This window comes from Tyto alba, unplaced genomic scaffold (assembly GCF_018691265.1).
Source record: "Tyto alba isolate M040663 unplaced genomic scaffold, T.alba_DEE_v4.0 Super-Scaffold_18, whole genome shotgun sequence".
Lineage (NCBI taxonomy): Eukaryota > Metazoa > Chordata > Aves > Strigiformes > Tytonidae > Tyto > Tyto alba.
In genome coordinates, this window is record NW_024881280.1 from 14,394,490 (window position 1) to 14,409,851 (window position 15,362).

General features: G+C 35.4%; 1 protein-coding gene across 1 annotated transcript in view; it reads right to left on the reverse strand.

Annotated features, from left to right (window-relative positions):
• Positions 1-14,725, reverse strand: part of RYR3 (ryanodine receptor 3) — a 241,921-nt gene extending 227,196 nt beyond the window's left edge. Inside the window, exon 1 of the mRNA XM_032984720.2 lies at positions 14,654-14,725. Coding sequence (XP_032840611.1) covers positions 14,654-14,704 — 51 coding nt within the window. The 5' untranslated portion in view covers positions 14,705-14,725. The remainder of the gene's footprint in view (positions 1-14,653) is intronic.
• Between the last annotated feature and the right edge of the window lie 637 nt (positions 14,726-15,362).

Here is a 15,362-nt window from a genome sequence, read left to right on the forward strand (position 1 = left end):
TAAATCAATTAATTGGTGCCTTAACAAAAGTAGCAGAGGAAAAGATATAATTAGCCTTTAAACTAAACTTCAGTTCAAAATGGATCCAATGACTCAAAAAGTTCTTTCCAGTTCTATGTTCCTGTGATACATAAATAAATATTTCCACATGAAATTAAAGCAAGTGCAAAACTAATCTAAGCAAAGATAATTCAGATGGATGCTGTGTGGTAAAAATAAAGGCAGAGACAGCAAACAAACAGAAACACTGGCAAGTCTCAATGACTTTACAAGTCTGAAAAAGAACCTATGAAGATGAACTTTGAGGAGTAATGACAGCAAAATTTCAGTGTTTTCAGCAAATATTTGTTGCATTCCTCCCATGAATATGGGGCCTTGCTCATTTCTGAATGTAGATTCCACTTTGAAGTTTTTATTTTCCACAAAAAATACCTACTTATTCATAATTTTCCCATTGAGAGCAATTAAATTCCTTTTTTAAGACTCTCGATTTTGGCAAGGCATGCATGTCAAAATGAATAAAAAGCCTGCCATTTCTTACAATTCCTTGAATTTTTTTATGACCTCAAGCAACAAGAGACAGGACAGTTGTTCTCACTCTGGTTTTTACAGCCTCAGGTAGAGCTAAAGGGGAAATGTGTAGCAACTGGTGTCTTGGCCTCTCTTTCCAGTTTCTCCTTGTGAATATTCACTAATAATGCATATTCACAGTGATTGAATATAAATATTCTTTGGCTCCCTAGTCAAGTCTTACTCCATACTACTATTCTTTTTTTTTTTTTCCTCATCATCACTATGATATTACTATCCTTCCTGTCACACACACACAGATCCATCTCTGTGGGATAATTGCACCTTAGTCTTTGCCCTTTTCCTGCTTATCACATCAAATAATTACATTTTTTTACAACTCATCCCTCTTAGTTGCCATCCCTTCGATCATGAAAACTCCCATTTCTAATAAATTTGTGGTACTAATCACAAATGCCCATCTACAAAATACTGAATTTTGGGGTTGTTTTTTTGTTTTGGTTGGGAGGTCATCTACCATCTCCCATAGACAGAACTTCCCTGCAAATGTAACCATGTAACCCACTACTGAGCTAAAACCCAGCTTTTAATCATGGTTCACTTGAGATGGTTTAAGATAATCCTCTCAAGTTTGTCCATCACTAGATCACTGAACTGAAACGACTGCTTGGTGTAATATAAGGAGCGGTTGTTATACTTGTTTAATGTTGAATCATCGTTCCACAAGCAAATCTTTATATAAACGTAGAAATTAAATTTTTGCTTAGTCTGATCTTCTGATTAGTTCCAACTAATTACCATTTAGCAACAGTACACCTTCATCACATGCAAGTACCAAGGACTGACTCTTACACGTAGCGGTAACATTTTATCAAGTTCCACTCACAAACATTACACTAACTTTCAAATAACTGAAGCCAAGGCCTGCTGCCAGGGATCCAAGCACAGCTAGCAGTCACAAGAACCATGCAAACTATGCATGTACTAAACAGAAAGTAACCGGAGTGAACAGCAATTGATATACATATATAACATTGTAACAGGAGAAGAAATACTTGGGAAGAAGCAGGTGTTGCCATTGCTTCAGACCACTATTTTAGGAGTGCAGCACCTTTCCCAACATTGTCTAATGCAACGTTTCTGCAAACATTGTAACTCTTCACCTTGTGTACCACCCTCTATCCCCCCTCCCAATGCTTACAAGATTAATGGGCTGTTATCCCACAATCAAACCACTAACCTTGTATCTGATCAGCACAGAAAAGTACAGAACCTTCCACCATTTAAAGAAACCAAACAATGGTCATGCGTGCCAAGAAGCCTGACTACATAAATTGCTGCTTGAACAGAGGAGATCTAAGTTACTCTTGAGATGCCACCTCAACCATCAAAGAAAACAGCACCTGAACAGCAACATGATCTGAGTGGGGCTAATGCAGCACTGCTAAAAGCTCACTATTTTTGCCACGTTTATCCAATATACCTACTTTTCAGTAATAATAACCATGGTTTTGCTGCTGTACTCTGCAACTACAATTGAGAAGAATACCTCAGTGACTTCCATTGTAACAACTGCAAGTTCGAGCTTACTGCAAAAAAAATATGGCTAAATAAATGATAGGAAGATAAACCAGAGTACACAGAAATTGGTATCTGAATTTAGAGTTCCAAGACAGCTAAATTCCACAGCTAGATCATAGGGTCTTTCCTCACAGTGTGCTGGAGACGTAAGGGATGCACAAAAATAAAGAGATTGGATTTTGTTAACTGATGTTGCCTGGAAGTAGTCTGAGGTCAGGATAAACTTCCATAAATCCCCATGTTATTATTGACTTTGTCATTACTGATGCTGTTTTTTTTAGATAAACAAAGAGAGGAAACACAGATATGAAAAATAAAAGTATTAAACAGATTAAGATAAGGTTAGATTGCATGAACATATGACATGGCTATGCAATTGCATGTTTAATTTTCTAAACAGCACTAGAAGCATTCTACTATGTCACAAGTTACCTATAACCGAATATCACCACTATCATCTTTTGGATATTTTTTTTTTTCCCTTGAAGATTTTGCACCCTATATTCTATGTGGTGATGAATGTATTTCACCATTTAGAAAGTTGTTATTTATGTTTCTAAATGGTCTTCATATTGGCAAGAATAGGAAAGGTAACATTAGCACTCTAATTGGCAAGTTAAGCCTCATATACAGGCACTTATTTAGTGAACTATGTTATTTAAGGTCAACCTTGAGAGAAACTGACTTGTGAAGATCCTTGGCAAATGAAAATGGGTAAGCCTCTCTAACAAAAACAAACTTCTGTCATGAAATGAAAGTTACATGCTCAGAATCAATCTAGAATCTTCCATACTGTCGAGCTTCCTGAATTTCAGATTAATCACAGAATGCCTGTATTTCCTGATTCAGTGTCTCTCAAAGCTGGTGTTTTCTCAGTGACAAGGCACCAGTGGATACAATTTTACAGCTTATTGCTTGTGCACGGGTACAACAAGAAATCAGAACCATACTCTGGTTAGCAGTAAAAGGTCATTAATGACAACTTCTGTAGCTTATCTGCAGTTAGGCTAGGTAGGACATTCACAATGAGTCACCAGATTGTGGCCTTTCAAAGAAAAGATGAGCAAAAGCCTGGGTAAGAAAAACATTTTCTCTTCTGATAAAATCCTCTTCCATAATAAAGTAAATTATTTAGCATTATCAATATATTCTCATAAATAGAAAGTTTAAACGCAGGTGATAACCTACTTTTTTTCCTGCTTGAGGAAACTCAGAATTGTGTAACAATTTAGCAATTAGAATGTGTTCTATACTGGAAGAACAATCTGGCTGCTTAAACAGTGTTTGCAACAAGTGACATACCATACCAAGTTCTTCTTTTAGACCTCACCATTTGTTTATGTCTAGCTGGTTTAGTAGCTGCTATATGCTTCTCTTAACTTTCACAATCATATGAGCACATCATACAGCATATTTAGTTTTGCACATAAAGAAGTCCGGGTGCAAAATGCATAACAAACAACTCAAACTCAGGCTGATTTCCATGAGCAAAGCAAAGTAGTTCTTCATTAAGTCAAGTTTGCTATACTAAACTCTTGCTGTTTCACACATTACACTGAAGTAACAATGGGCAAATGTTCACATCACTGGTGAAGAATATAATCCCGCGTCCTATATCCTTCTCCAGTAACACCATTATATGCACTTCTGTGAAAGAAACTTGTCCCAGTAAGTTTGTCTTTTCAGTGCTGCATAGAATCATTGCTTCATAACCTTAAGTGGGAAAAAAGGTCCTATAGTTGTTGCTGAATTTTCCTTCTCTTGTAAAACACAAATTTATATTAATATGCTTCTATTATTGAAGTTATTTTTTTTTTGTAAGTGCTATCATAGTTGATTTCATTATGTATGTACAAAGCAACCTTATTTTCTCATCTTTATAAAAATCAAAATATTAAAAAGTAAATTTTAAGTACTAGAAGAAATACATTAGAAGAAATACATTTACATATTTATTAAGATAAAATAAAAACACGAGGAAAAAAATGTTATGTGTTTGATTAGACACACATTCAAAGATAATCCTATTATCCAAATACCCTGCATTCATATTACCTGGTACAGTATGAGATGCAACGTCACTTAATTGTACAGGTGGAAAGATTTTGGATTCTTACAAGATCCAAAATTTTACCTTATTTCCATTTTATGGAAGCAATTTTTAAAATTTTATGGATATCTTGAGCAAAACCACAATATACAAAATAAATCATGAAGAAAACCAAACACCTAAAGCAAACATGAATACTCAGCATTCCCAGAGACTGATGGAAGAGATTAATATTGATTAATAGAATTTATTTAAGGGTTGTAACAGAAAAAGGTTCACTAAAATTGTTAGATTCAAGTTTAATGAAGCTTAACTGGAACTTTGATAATAATTGTCAATAATCACTGATCCCAGATTTTGTTTAAGTGTTAGTATTGAGGTACTACTCGGTATTCAAGCACATAACTATTTTACACACTCATGGGACAGAGTTAAATTAAAGATGGGGCCAATTTAACATTAACTAAGACAGTTACCTAAGATCTAGTATAGCAAGTAGGGAAAACTTGACATTTTTGAAGTAAATGCATTTTTTGTTACATTGTGGGGGTTTTTAATAAATAAGTCACTATCAGCCACTTCTGTAGTTTCATCTATAACAGATGATCTACAACTATTTCCATGCATGGTGATGAAGTAACTAAAATAAAGATCACAAAGGCTGAATGCCACATTATTCAGGCAGAACTATATCCAAGAGATCTGCAAAACCCTACTAAAAAAATCAAGTAAGGAGTCTTAAACTCAGTCTACAGCAACTCACAACTCTTACAGAAAAGGTTTAGCATCTGCAAATTAAAAGGTTAGTTTTGTTCTATGAATTTTAAAACCCTCACTCCTTATTTATTCTAATATATGTAAATAGCACATTAAAAAAAGGGGGAAAATGCAAAGTTTTAAATGAAGGTTTGGCACAAATTATTAATACAATCGCTATTTACTTCCCATGGATAAAGACTGACCAGGAAATCAAATCTTATTAATCCCTATTAGCATGTTTTCCTGTGACGGTCAACATGTATGCAGCAAAGAATCTTTTGTACTGTGAATGTTCTGCATGAAAAGGTTACCTGGTAACAACAAAGGCAAGCATGACACACACAATCAGACTGAGGTCTTTCAAATTCTAAAGTCTACCCTTCCCAGCTTTGGCTACATACGAACTATAACATCTACTAATTTTGATCTTTTGGAAAGTGGAACAGAAATTAATATGCTAGGTCATGCTAGTAGCTTGGAGTGTAATACTGACAGGTTGGGGTTTGTTTTTGTTTTTTAAATCAAAATGTTAAATGACTGTGCAGTGACTTTATCAACATTTTGATACATTATAAAACAGCTTCTGAATTCTACAAACCATTGACATTAAGTATTTTTAATATGTTCAAGGTATATAAGTCTTCTGGGCATTTTCCACATACAGAAAAAATGAGACAGTGCAGTCAGTGAACTTCAGAGGGAGTCTGGGAGATTGAAGTCATTTGGCCCTAAGCATTTTAGTGAATCATCTGAGGCATTTTAGTATATATTCTAAACCTGATGATCCTTGTACTCCCATTTGTACGTGGTACTGCTGATGCAATTTGAAAGCATGTTAAATCTTCAGTGTTTTAAATTAGTTCTGCATCTGCTGCTAAACAGATGTTTCATGTCTCCAAGTTGAAATTCTATTGTTTGTACAAGTACTTTGTAAAGGGGTTTATTTAAGTTGAAGTTCTTTTCTGTTATATCATTATGGGAAAGAATTCGAGTTGTTGCAATTGGGTCAAGGGAAGTTGGTTTTCTGGAACAAGGTACTGGAGAAACTGGTTGAGTGCTGAAGTAGCTGAAATGCTCAAGATTGACATAGAAGTTTGTTGTGGACTAAAAAGAGCTCAGGCATGTGCTGATTAGTCATCTTTCTGAGGAACTAGCATTTGCTTTAGATAAAAGCCCAGCAGAAGGAACAAACCTGATGTTACTACTGAATCTTTCACCTTATGTTGCTGTTGTCTCTGTCACTGCTTCTATTAACTGAAGTTGTCACTCCTCACCATAGACATGATGTACCAGAAGGGGGACTGGAAGAGAGAGGTTACCTGGACAACAGACTGGCCATCAGCTCCTATTTACAGCTGAACCACATCTGTTAAAACTGAGATTTGACTGGCAGCAGGTGGGAAATGGCTGACAAACACATGTATGTATATCTCATACTGCAGGTGAGACACTACCAAAAGCAGATCTAGGAGTGGGGAAATAAAAAAAAATTATCCATTTTCCTGTATGTTTTTATATTTCCTATGCATAACCCAATCTTGAACTACTTTAGGTACACTCTGAGGATGTCACATATTTGCCAATTATGCTTCAGAACATTATTGTAATTTTCAGAAAATATGTTTCCAAAAGTTACCCAAGGAAATTAAGTATTTTGGAGGAAAAGTCTTCTACAATTAGAACATATGCTTTTTAAGTAATATCTCGTATGCAATTTTAAATCTTCCAGCACCAAAACCACTACACTCTACTAACTCGTAGACGTAATTAATGGTCTGGTGATTTTTTAATGGCATTAAAGACAGAATATAAATTTAAAATTTCTACATTGAGCAAATAAACCAAAATATTATTTGAGGCATACACTAATGACTCATGTTTTCTTTTCTGAATCTTTTAAAGTTTAAATTAGCAATTGTTTTCTTAAATTGAGATGATAATTTTACTGCCTATAGAGGTCTGTGTTTATTATCTATCTGCACTGTTATTATGTGCCATTGGGAAAATGTGTTTCACAAATGAAGCCAAGAAATATATGACTTTAAACTAGTGTCCTGCAATTAAATTCAATATATTCAATAAATTTGTAACTGCGTGACAAATTTATTTTTCTTCTCCTCCCTGTCCACAACTCTTCTTTAATTTTTGGAATCTGTATCTAATGCACCTGGCAGCATTTGGCTGTGTGGTCACAGCACTGCCATGGGAACTGAGAAAGAAGCAATATTCACAGCTGGATGTCAATGTGAATCATACCCAGTTAGCATAGCAGGGGATTAGAAAAAAGGCACAGACATCAGGCAACCCACTTACTACATTCTATAAAAACGTGAGAACATCACTAGCAAACTCACTGTTTATTACTGAAGATATTAATCCCCATTCAGACACCAAAAAGCAGAGCTTGAGCAGAAGACAAATATCCACAACAGTCATCAGTAGGGCTAGGGGGAAATAGGGAAAAGTATGCTTGGAGTTTTAATTTAGGATTATTACATGGTCACAAATCCTATCAAAAAGGCTTTTAACTCACTAGCATTCTAAGGTGAGTTTGAAGTTTTTCTTGATTGTAACAAGTTCAATGTCATTTCATCAGACCTGCATTGACACTGATACCCAAAAAAAACAACCTGAAGAAAAGAAAGAAAAGGAAAGGAAACAGACAATGATTTAGATCTATCCTAGGAGTTAAATTGATCATGACTAGAGTCAACCTTGTAATTATTTTTTAACAATACACTGTATTTACAATATTGTAATACATGCAGTGATTTAATTTTTGAAATAGTTTTAAAAACTGTAGAAAGAAACAGTAGTAAAACATGATGCTGAATTCATGTAGTGCAATGTTGCTTTTTTTTAACTGGTGTAGACTGGGCCAATAAGAAGCAGCTTTCAAAAGTGCAGCTCATTACATATTTCCCATATATATTTATATATCATATGCCATATGTATACATATATCATGCATACATATATTATCATTACATATAATACAACATGCAGTGTTGTACAATGATGCATGTCTTAACATCACTGTTCTATGTCCTTGCAGAGCTAGGTTTACAGTCTATTCTATAGATCCATGCTTAAAAAAAAAAAAAAAAAACAAACCCACAACAACCAGTACCAGAGAAACAAACCAAACAATGTACCATTTCCAACAGCAGCCTGTAACATCAGGACCTTTAGAAGCATGTGCCTAACTCAACTACCTTCAATGTGACAGAGAGAAACCAGCCTTCACCTCTGACTAATCATGATGCAAGTCTTCACTGCCCACCTGTTTTATCTGCAAAAACTCTATTTGCCTTGTTTCCTTTCTAAACCCCTTTTTCAATATGGGGTTTAGAAAGGAAACTTTTTCAAATACAATTTTTCAATATGCTATCATCTAGCAAATGCATTTCTCCCAGAATATTTATTAAAGTGTTTTTTTTTTTTTTTTTTCCTCATGACACCAGTAAATATACTTTATAATTATTTCTGTAACTGGAATGTAAAAATTACTACCTAACAACATGCTAGATATCATTTCACTGCCTTCTCATATTCCCTTTTTGCCTTCCTCTATTATCTTTCCTCTTATTTTAATTGAAAGACTTTGGAACAGTGTAAACATTCCGTTTGTTCTGTATTTGTACCACAAGCTGGGAACAGAACTCAAGATCCTAATTCAGAGAATGAGAAGGACTTGAGTATATCAAGACAAATAATGTGAAGTTCTATGAAATTATAATGCAGCTGTGGCTATAACACTTAGCACTCTCTTCCTCAACAGCGCTTACAGAACTCCAACCATTAAATAAACTCCAAACAACTTTCATTATATGAAACATAAACTACTTAAGTGTTTCCCTTTTCATCTAAATGGTGCAATTTTCCCAAGGAACTATTCCTTACCAGAAGCCTGAAATACCCACTTAAATGAGATGATTTCTCTCCAAAAGAGAGATTGTTACAAATTAATTTAATAACCCTGATATAGACATCAAGCTACTAACTCCAGTGTGTCGAGAGCTAAAACACAAACACAATATACAGTCTGAAGACATAACTGTTAATAGAATGGCAGAGCACATTTAAAATTCTGCCTTGAAAGGGGTAGCAATAAATTGCAGAAGATCTTACCTTTATTTCATCGAAAATAAACACTCACAGTGTACTACAGCACATGATGCACTGGAAAATTTGTCATATTGGAGATCTACCTTAAAATATTTCCCAGACTTTTCACAAGGTAATATTCCCAGGCAAAGAATGAGCCTAAGCTATCTCTTTTGCATATAGTGATCTGAGCAAACCTATTCACAAAGTTGTGAATGCATACAGGGAGTAAAAGTGACAATTCAATGGTTTAAAATAAACTGAGCAACACTATTTGCAAAGAAGGATGCTACAAGTTCTAAGAAATTTAATTCAGGATAAATTCTTAAAATTAAGTATGATTTCCATGGTAGAAACTGAAGGATAATAAGGCAAGAAGAGTCATTGCAGGTAGCTATACTGGTGATAGCCTAAAGTTTAAGAAGTAAAAAGAAATCTATTTGAAAGATATTTTTTTTTTAATCAAGTGGAAGAGACATGGTGGAATTTTTGTTTTGTCTGTTGTACAAGTCTTGTTCTTCTTCTCTAAAGACTTTGAAGTATGGACAGCTAAACAATTGTCAAAAATTATGGCAATAGGATCAGAAAGGGGAGATTTAATGCACAGAGATAGATACAGAGATACATAAACATTTAATTCAAATATCACTTAAGCTCCTAATATACACTGGTTCTCAGAAGCAACTCAAGTTTTATATAACATTATTCTTCCTTTCTTTTTATCCTTTTCCTAAAATGAATTGACTAACTAATGGACAACTACTGTATCATGAATTGCAGAACATTTCAGTGACAACAGACAAAATGTCCTAATTAATTTGAAAACAATTACCACAGAACACACTCAGCTGTTCAAGAAGCATGCAGAACCTGCACCAGCTGTCTTAAAAGGGGCTTCAGGAAAATTCCACCAATTCGATCTTATGGCATTCCTTAGCCTCTGTGACTTTTACTATATATAAATTTCTATAGTGCTTTTCTATAATCTCATACTCAATTCACTGAAAACAATTGTCATATTTTCCTCATTTTTATTTAGCCACTGCTAAAAACTTCTTTCTAGAAAGAATAAAAAAAAACTTTTATTACTGACATTTGTCCGATGTATCTGTTTGCAGATATTTATCTGGTGAGCACTATATAGTAGATACTCGCACTTCACTGACTCAAGTCACAGATCAATGCTACAGAATACCAGCATGCAGTGAGAAGTATAACTATTAGATACTAAGTCGGACTATTAAGGATGAATTATTTTAATGTTTCCACTTCACACATTCTTTGTTACGTTACTAGGAATTGATAAAACAACATGTATTAAAAGCATCTAAAGAAGAACTGATTTTATGCCACACTAATCCTGAGTGAACTGAACTGCTTTAGTACATCTCCTAAAGTAATGAAAAAAGGCATGATATAACCACATCTTATATTTGGCAATAGTAAAAATGATTGAAAAAAGGAAAATCTAGCTCATACTGTAACTGGCAGTTCATATTGTAAAACTGATGTAACTTCCCATTTCATTTTTAACATCTGAACAGTAGAAGAGCTCATTTTCAAGCAATATAAATAGGAAAGTGTATCCACATATAAACATGTATGAGCCACCCAACTGTCTTGGTTCTGAACAGCAATATAACACACAAATGAACAAAAACATACCTAAAAATATCTGTAAACTTACTATGTGAATCTATGTACGTGGACTAGATCCTGAAAAAAAAAAAATTCCAATATTCTAGTCTAGGTCTTTGTAACAACAGTACTTGGTTATTTAAGTATAACAGATAACTACACTCTGTCTATGACTGAAAACAATTTCCCACTCCTATCTGCCAATTTTCAGATAGTGATTGGAGAGGTTTATCAGAACACTTAAAATTAGGTCATTGAGACAAGCTGTTAAAGGAGCAAAAGTCAAAGAGGAATCAATTGTTACGGCCTTTGTCACTCAGAGAAATTAAGAATTTGTAACCAGCTGAGGAAAGAGTCACGCATATTCAGACACATGCACAAAGACATACACGCACTAATACCTATACACACCAACATACACTGTTCAGATCCCTGGAAAACAAGTCCAGCTTTCTTGACCAACATGTTATGAGCCATCTCAAAAAAGAAAAAAATTTCTTTGTATTAAAATAAGTGGAAACACTTCCAATTAATATGATTACTTTAAAGAAAAATAACAAAGCAATACACCTATGAACTAATGTTACCACCATAATTTGGACTGTAAGATGACAAACAACTTTGACATGCTACGTTACAAGTACATTTAAGCTGCTGCTATGCTTTGGGCAGGGGTGTGACTCCCCTCCCCTATTCATGCTCTTTGTTAGCAGGTGACTATATAGGTATTTCTGATGGAAGAAGATAAAATTTCAGCTCCAAGGCATCACCTCATATTTGATTAATTTGGCAGCAGTGGGAACGACAGAGAATTTCAGCATAGTTTCCAGAGAGGAGAGGACTTTGTCACACTAGTGAAGTCCCAGTAGCTAGGAAGGGATCGCGTGAGAATGCTTCACTCACTCATACACATTGTCACTGGCAACAGGGTTCCCTATATATCCCTCAGTATGTTATCTCAAAACAGCACAGGTTAACATATGTGTTCTCACCTAATGCTGCATAAACCTTACTTTCATTATTTTCTCATGTATTCATACCTTAGGAAGAGGTTACAAACAAACAACAGGGCAAAGTAATCTAAAGAACAACCATTACCAGGGCAGGAAACTAAGAGATAGCAGTATTGCATACTACACACATGTAACAAGTGCTTTGCTTCTCTCTTCCATGCACAACATGCAAGTAGGCACACATACACTGAATATCCAGTGTCAAATCCAGATGAAAGCCACCAACTAGAAAACTAGAGAAACAATGCCAAGCATTATTACCGAAACAAAACATCATAGATTTTATAACAAAGACACAGCAGCAGGGTAGCAGTGTAAGAAAAAACTCTTGTGTATTTATATATTTACTTATATTCATAATTAACTTACAAATCAGAGAAAAAATAAGAAAATAAATTACGTTGTATTAGTAACACCCTCCTTTAAGTGCTATCATTGCACATAAAGACTTCACACAAGAACTGGGACTTACTTGAAACAAATACTGAAGACGTACTACTACTACTACTATTACTACAACAATAGTGATTACAATGAAAGTGTTGCTGTCCTCTTATCTCCAGAATTTGTTCTTAAGGTCTTTGTCATTCCCACTGCTGACAAATTATTCAAATATGAGGAATGCCTTGGAAAATAAAGTGATAGTGAAAAGCTTTCCATCAAAGTTTATAAATATGCCCACAAGTTTGCTGCTCCCTAGAAACAAATATAGGTATTATTTTTATGCATTCCTGAGTTTATAGCCCTTCTATATGAAGAGAGAGCCTAAAAATGATGCACAAAACTACACAATAACTTAGACCTGGAAGCAAGAAAAAACATAACCAACAAAAAAGGAGGACAAAGGGAAAGTCTCCCTTTAAGGAAGCAAAAATGAATTTACTAGACTTTTAAGAGTTAATTACCTTGCTTTTTCAAAAAACCTGTAGGATATTTTTGGATTAAGAGAGATTTAATCTTATTTTGTACTGCACCAAGAAAGGGTTATCTCAGAGTCTAAAACATCCTAGAGTATTTCTGTCTACAGATTCAAAAATATGAATATGGAGATCAACAATTTCAAAGGAAGATTCAGCTATACAAGTCCTGGAGACATCCACTAGCAGTCCAAATTCCGAGAAAACATTTTGATGTGGAGAAGACCCTGACTGATCAACAATTTCCCTGGAAGAGTTATAAAGAGCTACTGTATTTCATGTGTGTATGTACAGTGTTTAGGCAGCAATAAAAGCTGTAAGTAATAAGTACTGAAGGCTTACATCACTGTAGCACTCAGTACCTAATAAATGGTTCCTTTCTCAGTATATTGTGAAACAATAATCGATCTCTTCTCCATGAAGGTGAAAGGAGTTGTAACGGAAAGGAGACAGCAGTAACTGATATGATTTTTCACAGCAAGGAGAAGCTGGGGCTTCCAAAACAGAAGTCTAGTCCATTTTTTTCCCCTGTGAAAGATTTCCTAACACCAAGTAGAAGGAAGCCTCACTTCTGTGGGCTCCATTTTTGGCCCCCACTTTTATTTAGTGATTTATTTTACCTGTTGGAAAGAAATGCAACAGAGTTGTACTAGCATGAGAGTGAGTCACAGCAGAAATTGCTATCTCATGTAGCACACACAGGCTACCTACAAATAGGTAAAGCTTCTCACTTCATCACCCAGGAAGACTGTTCAGTCAAGGCAACATCTTTGAAAGTGAAAGGATGAAGGACATTCATTTAAAGCTCTGGTCTTGGATAAAAGTACCTTCTCCTAAAGACTGAGCAATTTACTAAACCATGTAATATAGATACCTCTAGAAAGTGGAGTGGAGGAAAGGGATGTTAAAAAGGATACTTCATTGTGATTATCCATTTCCCTCCCCTCATGAAATGCCCCCAGACTTAAAAGTGCTAATGACACTTCATCACACCTAAGCAATTTACATAAGCAGCAGCAGCTGCCATCACCACTCTTCAACTTTTAATTCCCAGAAATAAATATTCCCAGCCTCCCAGAAATCAGCCTTGTAATTTCCTTCTTTGGGCATTTAGCATGTTTTATTTTAAAGACTTGCCCTTTTAAAGTTGTATCAACTCTAGAGAACACTGTTTCTGGAACATTATTCATGATATGTGCAATGTAAAGATAGTACAGAAAGAGGAGGGAATACACACATCAGTAGCAGTTTTTTCATGCTAGTTACACAACAACACACTCTTAGTCATGCAAGGTAAAAATAAGAAGACACACAAGATGACAGATGAAAAGGATCTTATCCTCTTCCCAAAAATTAATGCATGAACACTACTTGCTTAAAAGTCCAAATTGGTTGTCATACTAGATTTGTGTCAAGCTTTAGGAAAGAATGGTGTGAGAGCTCTTTATAGAAAATTACACCAAGTGAAGGCTATTTCACTAATTAACACTCCTTCCCAAAGAAATCCTTATCTCCTTTTAAAATAAGCTTCTTTTAGGCAGAGAAAAGACCCCAAACATTTGCAGAGCTCCAAATTCAACATCTGTTGGTATTCCCTACACACAAGTGTGCTTCTGTGTGCATGTTTATCAGAAGAGGTCATCAAGGGCTTGCTTGGTTTATTCATCATTTTAAGGCTCTCCTATTTGCAAAGCTTCTGTTAATGTCAGTGAAATCTAACCTAGACAGAAGTTTCAGAGGTCAGATATTTGGCATGCTACATTTAGAAACCCAAGTACAAAGTTGACGAGGACACTTCAAACACAAGGGATTACAGCGGAAATAGGTCTCCTTATACCAAACTGGCTATTGAACAGAATCTAGGAAGAACACACTGAGACTGCCTGATGCTATTAAAGCTCATGTTCTTGCTTTATTTTTTTCCACTGACTAAATCAATTCTCCCGTTTGGCAAAGCCCAGCACAGAAATAACACTTTATTTTTAACATAACAGAAAAGGAATGGACATGAGACTTAAAATCATGTACTGCATGACCTATAAAAAGCAGATACTTACAGTTCGTAGGAACTGTATTTCATCTTCCCCTCCTTCACCCCCTTCAGCCATGGCTCTTGAGGAGTCAGCTCTGCTGAGACTCTGATCGCCTTCACCGTCAGCTCACTGCGCTAGGTACAGCTCCTCTTCTCCTATCAGTATTAGCATATAGCTAATCCACAGCCATATAGGGAGCTCAGCTAACTCCACTGCACTGCAGACTGTCAGTCAACCCCCTCACTGCCAGAGCCAACTGCGCTGCTTTTCCAGCTCATAGCAAGCAATTCTTTTCCTTTTCTCTCTACCCTAGAGGCAAAAAACCCCTACTGTCAAGGTATTGCAGGAAGCATTATATGCATCACTAGGTGTTGTTTTTTTTCCCCCCCAGATACTGTCTGGTCAAAACAGCAATAATGGTGAAGTGTTAATGAAAGCAGAGCTGCGCTTCCATTTCCACAGATCAAGGTACCCAATTTTGCACTGAAATGTATCAAATTCAACAGCTCTGAACCTACTGATTTGTGCAGCAGAAGGATGTAAATCACATGATCACAGGACAAGCTGATTTTGACAGCAGATATTTTCAGCTTGCTTACAATAACTTCTGTTTCTTGCTTCTCTGCATAAGCAGCTGCAAATCTAATTTCCAAGATGACTTAATGATCTGAACCTACTATATGTAGTTATTTGTGCTATCCTTTTAAATGGTATCTATATATTTCTTAAGGAT